The sequence below is a fragment of the Rhea americana genome, unplaced genomic scaffold, assembly GCF_003343005.1.
Source record: "Rhea americana isolate MKP2758 unplaced genomic scaffold, rheAme1 scaffold_295, whole genome shotgun sequence".
Classification (NCBI taxonomy): Eukaryota; Metazoa; Chordata; class Aves; order Rheiformes; family Rheidae; genus Rhea; species Rhea americana.
In genome coordinates, this window is record NW_028186418.1 from 633,220 (window position 1) to 643,582 (window position 10,363).

Consider the following 10,363-nt stretch of genomic DNA (forward strand, 5'->3'; position numbering starts at 1 on the left):
GGGAACATTGGCAAAAGCTTGGTGGTAGAGGCAATGTGGCAATTTGGGGGGGAGAGGGGTGCTCAGCCCCCTGCACTGCTCCTGGTGCCGGGTAACCCTGCACGACCAGTGATGTGGCAGCAGTGTCTGCTCAAGGCTCCCTCCCCGGCGAGGGGCAGCTGGGCAGGCAGCCACAGCGGTGCCTGGTTTCTCTCCAGCCAGGCCCCAGCTCCACGGGCACAAGCCAAACTCCACACACGAGAGGAGCCTGCGGAGATGTGCAAGCACTTGGGACCTGCRAGACTGCCTGTCCTGGCACCCTCAGGGCCTCCATGGATCTTGTTAGCCTCATGCCAAAGTCTTGGCTGAAAATGTGCCCAAAGGCAGCAGAGTGGGACCAAGGGTTTGGGAAAGTAGAGGGAGGGGCAGCTAACGTCTGGGTGGGCAGCGGGGCAGAACAGAAGGGTGAAAGCATCTGGGGTACTGGAGGTGTTCAAAGCCTCCCTTCCACTGCAGGCAGTGCACACACCTGAACACTAACACCTACCGAAGCCGGAACTGAAACTCAACAAGTAAACCCTGCACCAGAGGGAGGAAAAGAGCCCCTGCAAGCAGAAGGCAACAATTCCCTCGGTGGGATGTGAGGCGCCAGGTCGGTGGCCAGTTGCAGCCCTGCTCTGGTGGGATGGGAGTGGGGTGGGGAAGGGGAGAGGAGACTGGGTGCTGCCTGAGACAGCTGAGACAAACAGGCTGGGGGAGGAGGGATGACTGGAGAGAGCAGAGCATGCAGCCGGGCAGGAGGGAGCCTGACCTTGAAGTCCGCAGCATCTCCGAGGGGCACAGCCAGTCCTCCCGGGGGCCCGAGGGCTGTGCCAGCAGGGCTTCGCTCTCAGGGCTGAGCTAGAATAAGTAATCCCAAAGTCTGCACTGTCACATCCCCGGTCTCTGCCCTAACAGACTGCAAACCCAAAGAGACGCTGACTTGTGACTCGTGCTCTCTGCAACCAAGCAAACCAAGCAAAAGGCTGGCGATCTGGCGTGGGCTCACCCAAAGCTTCCCTAGACAGCAGGGCTCTCTCCTGCTCTGCTCCAGCACCGCCCGAAGGATGGCGGGACCCTCAATGTCCCAGCCTCCGCATGAACCATCCACAGCAATGACCTTCCCAGCTTGCCTGCCCCCGGGGGGGCCCTCCGCAGCACGGCCATTCTGGGGTGGGTTGAAGACGTGGCGTTTATTGTTCATTGTGGGCTGGAAGGCGGTGGCGACGCGTGGCGAGGGCTGCCTCCGAAGCCGTTCTCCCACCGCAACACGCTGCGTTACTCACTGAGGGGCTCTCCTCCCTGCTCGGCCCCCTCAGCCCTCCTGGGCCCATTTGAGGAAGGTGGGGATGTCCCGCACGGGCACGTTGCGGGTCAGCGCTTTGACTCGCAGGTTCCGGTCGTCTGTGAGCAAAACCACTTCTCTGAGCAACCGGATCGGATCATCTGGAACGAGAGAGAGATCAGAGTGGAGCCTGGACCTGCTCCGCACCCAGCCCCTGTACCGCCACCTCTCTCACCCCACGCTGTCCCCATGCCATGCTCCGTGCGGGCCAGGCACAGCACCCTCCTCTGACAGCACAGTCTCCCAGCACCCAGGCAGCGCTCCTAGCTCCAAGGGTCAGCCCTGCTGCCTGCCAAGGCTTCCCACCCTGGCTCAGAGAAGACCCTTCACCTCAAAGGCCTTCTCCCAGCCCCTTGAAGATCTGATTCACTATCCCCGCCTGCAGCCTGCCCCTTGCACCTTCCCAGAGCTGAGAAGGCCGAGAAGCAGAGCCAGGTCTCAGCGCTACCCACTGCCCGTGCTGGGGTGGTGTGTGAAGCGGCAGCCAGGGAACAGGAGGTACCTTTGCCTGACCCAGGCCAGGAAGACGGCCTGCGACCCTGGCTCCAGCAGGAAGCTGGTGCTATTATTCTGGTGATCTCATTATAAGATCTAAAACTAGCCCTTATTTTGAGAAGCTTTTGGAGTAGCCACTGACACTGAGGCATTTCTGGCTTACGCTCAGACAGACAGAAAGAGCTGAAGCCTGAGAAATAACTGAAGGGATCTTGCCCCCAGATGGATGAGCTGCCCCGCACGCAACATGCCGGGCCAGGGATGTGGGAGCTACGCTTACGTGTGTGTGAAGCAGGGGAAGCATATGGGGTATGTGTAAGCAGCTGGGTCCTGTGACCAGAGTACTGTTCCTATGAGCACAGGAAACACAGTGCCTCCGAGCCAGGACTGGAATGGAAAAAACAGAGTTTATGGGAGCCCAACATGGGCCCAGATTGGCTGCGCTGGGAGCAGCAGGCTGAGGGGAAGGGGAGGTTCACGAGGAACACGGGCTAGGATCGTGGCGTCGGAGCTGAGGATGGAGGGCAGAGCGCTCCRGGCTGCCTGGGCCAGGAGGAAGGGGTGTGCGGCCCGTCCGCGGGGAGCAGGGTGTTGGGGTGGCCGCGCACGAGGGCAGTCCTGGGGCTGAGGGCTGCTGAAAGCAGGATTGGGAAGTTTTGTGCGGACACTTTAAGAAATGTGTAACAATAAACATCCTCTGCTCGGAGCTGGTGACGCGCCTCCTTGTTACAAACCAGAGGCTGTCAGCTTGTCAGGCCCCATTCGCCATAATCCACATGATTTCAAAATTCAGCATCATTTACACATAAACATTTGGTGACGGTTTCTCTGTGAATCTGACAAGTTAAGCTGCTAAGAATTCGCACTGACAAATGTGGGTTGATTTCTTGGGCAGCTGCTGATATAATTCCCATCCCCACCGCCCTGGCAACGGCTCTGCGGTTGTCTGGTCCTAGCATGCCGCACGCCCTGCCAGATGCCAACGGGACATCAGGAGGCAAAAGGCACCAGCCGGGAGGCACCATGGCTCGTGGGGAACTGGCCCCTTCCTACCGCCTGCAGGCAGCCCCGGGCCGCATCCCACACGCAACCTCCCCCTGCTCCTCCGGGCCTGGCACCAGCAACGCACGGCCACGGCGGCAGGACACGGGCTCTGCACAAGCAGGCATTGGGGTTGTATCCGCCAGTCGCACTCGCAGAGGAGGCGAGGCCCTCAGGAACCTCTGCCATCACCATCACCTTTCTGTAGGCCTTAGTCCACGGTTGCCACATCCTGCTGCGCTCAGAAGAGCAGCGTGCAGGGCAGAGAGGCCCGGCCCCACTCTCCACTCCAGCAAAAGAGGGGGCGGTGGACATGCATGCAGCCTAACAGCCCRGCTGACAAAACCAAGCAGAGGCCTCAGCACCCTAGCCACCCATTAGGTTCGGCTGTAGCAAAAGAGCATTTTAAGGAAGGATTTGAGAGGAAGAAATGGCTCTACAGACATTTATAGGGGGCTTCTCACAGGCYGGAGCATCACAGGAAGCGCAGTGAGGTGCGCATTTGTAAATGTAACACAAGGGCAACAGCCTGGGGCTGATGGGAGGCAGGAGGTGACACCTCGGTGTTGAAAGAGGCAAAATGCAGGCGGGATTGGCTCAAAGGGCCATGAAAGAGAAAACAAGCTGTCTGTGGGATGCAACAGCGCAGGGATAAAGGGGACGTGAGGATGTTATACCTTTGTTAGAGGGCATGAAATCCTTGGCCTTGTCATTGCAGTAGTGGAGACAGCAGGACAGAATCAGGTCATCGTTGTTTCCCTAGAAGAAAAGGGCAAAATTAGGCCTGTAAGGGAAAAATCTGTGTGCAAATCTGTGTCCCCACCCCCCCGACACCCCCTTAATTTCTACATTGCTCTCTAAAATCACAATGAAGCGGAGAGCAGGGCTCTTCCAAGTATTAACATGCGCAGCAGAGTCTGCTCAGCTGCCTGTAAAAGGGCAGAGCTACTCTCCGTTCAGGGCATGCAGACCCCAGGGATGGGGGCCCTGGCTACCCTCTGGGAGGCAGTGCAGAAGACCCCCAGGCCCAGAGCACACACTGGCAGCTCTGCCTCCACGTCCCCCACCCTGCTCCCTCCCCTGCCGCGGCCAGGCCCCCCCTTACCTGCTGACCCGTGGTGTCCTCGCTGCGGAAGGAGATGGACTCCAGCTCGTTGCCTCGGCTGGTCAGAGCCCTCAGGCAGTTGTCACGGCTCTCGAATCGCTCCTCCAGGAACTCGATGGACTTCCTGGCTCGCTCCTGCACTTGGCGGGCATAGCCTGCGGCCCGGTGCTCCATCTCTGGGCCCTTGGCCAGGCCATCCAGCTCGTTTATCACTTCAAACAGGAAGAGGAGGTACAGTTACTACGCGACAAGGTGCTCTCATGACCTGCTGCTGAAGTGCACAAGTTGCCAAGGCCTTGGGGCCGGGGCACTGGGAGCTGGCTCAGGAAATCTGGGTTCAGCTGCCGCAGTGTCCCTGTGCTCCTGGACTTGGCTGCTGGTCTGGAAAAGCTTTGCTGCCTTTCCACCTCTGCGTGTCACCTGGCTCGGCCCTGCCGAGCACCGCGCGCCTCTCTCCGCGGCGTGCAGGCACTCTTGCTGCGGGCACCTCGCTCTGCCGAGCACGTCTCCGCCCCACGCTCCCCCCTGGCTCCTTGGGCATCGTGACCAGTGGTACCTCCACGAGTGACCGAAGGTAGAGGAAAACCACRGCCTCCTGCCGCCCCGCTCCCCTGGGTGTCTGACCAGAGCAACGGCTGCCAGCGCTGCACCTCCCTGCCTGCGCTGTGCTGCCTGGCTCTGCTTCCTCCTCTTGACTCACTGGACTTACTTTCAGTGTAGAAAGCTGCTGCCTTCCTGTAACAGGGCTGCACATGGGAGTAAGGTCATACTTGGGAGGAGGCAGTTCTCACTTTTGCTTTGCTTCCCGCGCAAGGCCTAGCCCTATTTTCACACCTGAAGCTGCTGTCCCAGGCTCCCTGCAGGGGAGACAATCTTCAACACCTCACCCATCTGGGGCTGCTACAGGGCTTGCACATCTGTCCTGACACATGCTGCTCGAGACAAACTTGAACCTGAGATCACGCAGATTCCCAGCGCTTTCAGCTTAACTGGAGACGGTCAAATCTTTGCACCTCCTGTACGGCTGCCAAGCAGTGAGGACACCAGCCTTTCTGCCCCACCAAGCTGTGCAGAGGCCGAGAGACACCAACAGAGCTCCAGGAGGAACCCAGCTTACCACACTGGATCTGCTGCAAGAGCTGCTCTGCTGCACGGCGAGCRCCCGTGTGCGAGCAAGATGCTGCCGAGGCAGGTAGCTGCGCAGCTGCGCACACACAGTCGTATCCCCAGATGTGCACGCATGCATCCTCGCCTGCGTTTGTGCACAGGGATGCGTGTGCGCGAGGCCGGGCGCGCGAGAGCTGGTGTGCACGTGTGTGCGAGGGAGCCTCTGTGTGCACAGTGTGTGTTTTAGCCATGGCTTCATTTCTGAAGATTGTTTCCGAGCTTGGAGCCAAGTCCTGAGTTCAAGTGGGAACTATGCATTCCTTGGGGGTTCGGGGAAAGAGCTCGGGGTCTGAGGCCTCTCCCCAGTGCTGTGAATCACTGCCCGGGGAGCCTGCGTGATCGCTCTGTTCCATGGTGAGACTGGCACTCACTGTCTGGGTATTCAAATTAAAGCTGCATGGAGCTGCTTTGCTCTTCACTCTCAGACAACTCTTCTTGCTACTGCTTTTAGCGACCTGATGCTGCCATTTCCACACAATGCACGGCTGGGTTAGGGGTGGGGGGAGCCGTGCAAGAACGGAACATCAAACAGGAAAAGCTGGTATTCCCTCCCGAAATCCGCCTTCCTGCTTCCAAGCTAAACAGGCTTCAAAGGGGAGGCTTGTTTGTGCTTCTGCACCAGGCCTGGCTTCTCCATGGCGGGGTCAGCCTCAAGGAGCACGGAGCAGGTTAAAGAGCAAGAGAAACAAACCGAATGCGAAGCTGCATGCTTAACCCCTTGCTGCATCCCCAGCAAGAGCAYGACGAGTGCCCCGTGCTGGCACTCCAGCATCCAGCGATGGGGCATGGCACCAAGGCCTCCGCCTCCAGTGGTCAACAGCCCCTGGCTAATGCCAGCAGGCAACTTCCTCCTACCAACATTCAGTTCTCAATTTCGATGGCCTCTCTGGGGCAAGAATTCAGCTAACAGCCTGCCTGGACAGAGCGTCTTTAGCTCCAGGGCAGAAGCAKGGGAGGCTCCTGGCAGGCTGCGGGAGGTGAGGCACACCGTCCCCCAGTGCAGGGGATGGGGGCTGTGCAGGAAAGTGTCAGGCCAGGAGAAGACCGCAGCTCTCAGTGYCACCGCTGCAGCTCCTCCTGCACAACCGGCCTGAGCCCGAGCAGGACTCACTCATTTTGCAGGTTCAGGGACAGTAACAGGGTTTTCAGCTCTCTTGCAGCAAGTGTTCCCTGCTGGGGCTCGGATTAGCAAGCCTCACACAAGCCATGCGAGAGCACCAGGGAGGCAGCGTTACGGCTCCAGGGAAGATGCCAGCACTCGCAGGTGTCAACACGCTCCCCGCAGCCCCTCCGGGCTCTGTGAGCTCTGCTGGGCTCAGGACTTCCTTCCCTTTGCTCTYGCACAAAGTCTGGGCACTGTGGTGCCAAGTCATGGAGCACTCGACGGCTCCCATGCTGAGCTGGACAGGCAACCAGCCCCACTCCCCCACCGACGGAGCCCAGCCCCAAGCCCAGCGATCCCTCCCGCGCCAGCCTGCTCCCCTGCGGGGGATGTTTGATGTTTGCTCTGGGGCAGGCATAGCTTTCTGCCGAACGCTGGCAGTCGTGAAGGAAGCCCCACAACGGCTTGGAGGGCAGGCACCCCTGCGTGCCGCAGGCCAGGAGATCAGCATGAGTGTACACCTCGCTGCCTGGATGCTGGAGATGCCCACTGGGCAGAGCTGGTCCCCGGCCTCCCAGAGCTGCAGCTGGGATGGCGGCAGCGCATGGGCTTTGCAGCGCTTGGCCGTGCTCCTGCCTTTGCCTCTCCTTCTGCCCTCCGGGATCCTCGGCAGGGCAGGCTGGCACCGGGGCTCACCCGGCCCCCGAGTGACACCGGCCAGAGGAACGTTACCTCGAGCCCAGAGAGCGATCAAACAATCAGAGCAAAGGCATCTAACCAAATCCTCCCGCCACCCTGGGAGACCACCCAGCAGCACAGCCGTTATCTGCCAGGGTGAGTGTTTACCAATAACGGGAACCAGCTTGCTGTTTTACTGCGAGCTTTATAAGGATAAAAAGAAGGGCTGGGCTTGAGCAGCTTGGAGACGCTGGGACACAGGCCGGCCATTTGCTCCGGCTGCCTAAGCCCCAGCTCAGCTGGGATAAGCTATCTGCTTTGATTGTTTAACAATTCCTTCTCCTTGCTCCCTCCAAAATTCCCTCCAAATCCCATTTAACACCCGCCTGCCTCTCACAGCCCCTGGCACCCCTAAATGCAGCACAAGGAGAGGAGCCCGTTTCGTGCCATGGGCAGAAAGCTGGCAGGAAGGGAGAAGTGCGACATGGGTCGAAGGAATGCTGCCACTGCTGGAAAAATGCACAGCAAAAGCAAGTGGCTCATGCCCAGGCGCAGCTCATCCGCCGTCCTGTCCCAGCAGACACCACCCCACCTCTGCTGCCAACCAGCTGCGGCATGAGCTGTCCGGCCCCAGACCACACAAGCGCTGGGGGCTCRCGGGGCCAGGGATAGAAGGCCCCAGCACGGCGGGACGGCCTGTGCCGGCGGGGGGCAGACGGCAACCCGCGCCTCACGCCGGCCCTACTCACCAATCAGCGGCACCACCAGGATGAACTTCCTGCACTCCAGCAGCATTGCCAAGCTGCTGAGATGGTCRATGAAGCCATTGGTGTCCGGGACCAGGAATACGGGTCTGATCTCCAGCTCCATCTGCCTCACTTGACTCTGATCTTTCAGCACGGCCTGAAGGAGAAGGACAGAGAGTGAGCAAGCAGGACATCAGTCCTATGAACTGTGACCCCCGAGAGCAGAAGACAAGCCTGGCTGCTGTGCATGTTTCCCAYAGTGAGGACATGGTGCCCAGGGGCCAGCAGGAGTCTGTGCCCGACCCACCTGCACACCCTGAGCACCTACTGCTGCAGGCCAGCATGCTGCTTGAGCAGTATGGCGATGACCTCCAAGGCGCGTTCTCCCAGGCAAACGCAGCCCTGCCCAGGCCCCAGGGAAAACTGCCTGGCACCAGCCTTGCAACTGGAGGTGTTTTTAGGAATTGTCCTACTTGTGGGACTAGTGGTTGCCAGGACTGATCCGCACGAGTGCCACCAGCCCTATCCTAACACAAAACGGGAGAAAGAGGGGGAAGGAGGAGGGAGATTCTGGGACTCTAGAGGGTAATACCTCAAGGTGACAACTCCTCGGTGAAAATGAACCAGTTTGGGACACAAGAGTCATGCCAAAAGCATCTTAACACAGACCCCTGAGCAGGCAGCAGGAAGAGAGGTCTATAGGGAAGGGATGCTCGGCTGCAAGTATCTCGCTTGCTGCTGCACCAGGTCTTGCACATGCTGTGCCTTTTCCGACTCCATCCAGCTGGGAAGCCAGGTGGATTCCAGGCCTGGAAACCCAAAGCACTGTCCTTGACTGAGCCCTACACACCCACACCAGGCCAGAGGGCCTCATACACATTGTGTGTGTGGGGGGGTCTGCTGGGCTTTACTAGCAACTCCAGGGCTGTACCCGRACCTTCGGAGAACGCTTGTTGCCAAAAAGAGACCCAGGAGCGCGCACACTACTTTGGCCGCTATCGAAGGACTTGGGCTCTTTAGTAAGTCAGAGGCTTAAAAAACTCAGGATGCTATTATAGTGCTTCCTCTACTTAAAAATAGCTTCCCTGGACCTGCTGATGTTTGTTGTCTCTAATAGGAACTGGTCACCCATGGAGCACAGCAGCGCTGTGGAGTGCGCTGTGCTCCTCCACTGCCATGGAGCATGTCCACCATGCAAACCCTGCGGCACTGGGCTCATGCCCACAAGAAGCACCCCAGGGGCCGGGAGGAAGCGCAGCTCAGCCCTCTCTGCCAACCCCGCTCTGCCCAGCGCTAGGGGAAGTTCGCCCTCCTCCTGGTAAAGGTCCAAACCCTCCTGCCACCATGCCAAAGCCTCAAAGGCGCCYTGGAACGACGAGCTGCATCGGCCAGCAGCGGCCATGGAAATAAGTGGTTTTTAATCCAAGTGTAGTCATCTGGCTTTAAATCAAGACATCCTGATCGTGCCACCTCCCGCAAGTGTCTCCAGACAAGTCAGCAATCACAGCCTTCACCACGTGCCTCGCACCCTCTTCCTGGCAGTGCCGGTCCTGGGGACGCAGCTCCCACAGACCASACGGGCAGATGTGCGGCGGGGAAAGCACACTGCGCCCCGTCCGCTCCACGCCGGAGCCGAGCTCGCCGCGGAGCGGCGACGGGCCGGCCTGAGCCACGCGGTGCCAGCCAGGCTCACGGGCACTGCTCTACCGTCGCGGGCAAGCCCGTTCCCCCRGGCACAGGGCTGGCCAAGCTGGCACAGCGTCTCTGCTCCTGCACGCRCGCTCGGCCGCCTTCCAGCCCGGGCTCACGGTGATTCGAAGGCCAGGGAGGTCTCTGCTCGCCCCGGCGGCCAGCAGAGAGTTTGGAGGCACGGAGCTGCCCTGCCTCCTCGCAGCGCCCGCGTGCAGTAAGGCCGGCTTCAGGCAGGGTTTCACCTCCGTGGGTGCAGGGGTGAGACGCTCCTGGGGCCCTGCTAACCTCRACCTGCCGCGGAGAAGGGCCCCACGGGCCAACGCGGAGAGCCGAAGCGAGGCAGCACGTCGTCCCCCGCCGAGCTGATCCGCCCTCAGCTTGCAGGAAGGGTGAGCAAAATGACAGGTCCCGGCGGAGAGCAGCCACCGATGGGCGAAGACGGTCCTGCGCGAGCAAGGAGCCCCCCGTCTACGGCTCCTTGACGCCTGGGCTCCCGCCAGCCCGCGCCGGCAGCCTCGCGAGCGGGAAGATCACGTAGCGGCGCGGGCCCGGGCCGCGGGGAGCCGCAGGTGCCGGCGGGGGCCGCGCTCCGGGCGCGACCCCGGGGCGGTTCCCCCGTGCGTGGCACTCGCCCTGGCGGCGTTGGCGGGCCGTACCCGGCCGATTCCTGGCAGCTGCGAGCGACGCCTGTGCCGGTCGTCACGTCCCATTCCGCTCCCCGGGCCGCCCGGTGAGAGAAGGACACAGGATGCGCCGGGAGTGAAAGAGCGAGGTCGGCGGGGAGCGTGCCAAGTCCCCTCGCAGAGCTCCGGGCCGCTCGGGGAGCCAGAGGGAAACTCGCCTTTGCAGAGTTCAGAGGCCGGCAGCGAGATTTATTTTTGTTTGTGTGAGTAAAAGGCTGCAGAAGCCTCTGGCCAAGGGGCTGGGGGGGAGGGGAGTGGCCTGTGATTCATAGGGACTCGCGCTGGCCCCGC

General features: G+C 60.6%; 1 protein-coding gene and 1 long non-coding RNA gene across 2 annotated transcripts in view; one reads left to right on the plus strand and one right to left on the minus strand.

The window, feature by feature from the left end:
• The first annotated feature begins 7 nt into the window (after positions 1-7).
• Positions 8-2,564, plus strand: LOC146593429 (uncharacterized). Its single transcript, XR_014896386.1, has 2 exons — positions 8-631; positions 937-2,564. It is a non-coding gene; the product is annotated as an uncharacterized LOC146593429 (long non-coding RNA).
• SMG6 (SMG6 nonsense mediated mRNA decay factor) overlaps positions 1,193-10,363 on the minus strand; it is a 112,414-nt gene continuing 103,243 nt past the window's right edge. Inside the window, exons 16-19 of the mRNA XM_085309296.1 lie at positions 7,701-7,854; positions 4,005-4,216; positions 3,577-3,658; positions 1,193-1,464 (exon numbers count right to left, since the gene is read on the minus strand). Coding sequence (XP_085165422.1) covers positions 1,334-1,464; positions 3,577-3,658; positions 4,005-4,216; positions 7,701-7,854 — 579 coding nt within the window. The 3' untranslated portion in view covers positions 1,193-1,333. The remainder of the gene's footprint in view (positions 1,465-3,576; positions 3,659-4,004; positions 4,217-7,700; positions 7,855-10,363) is intronic.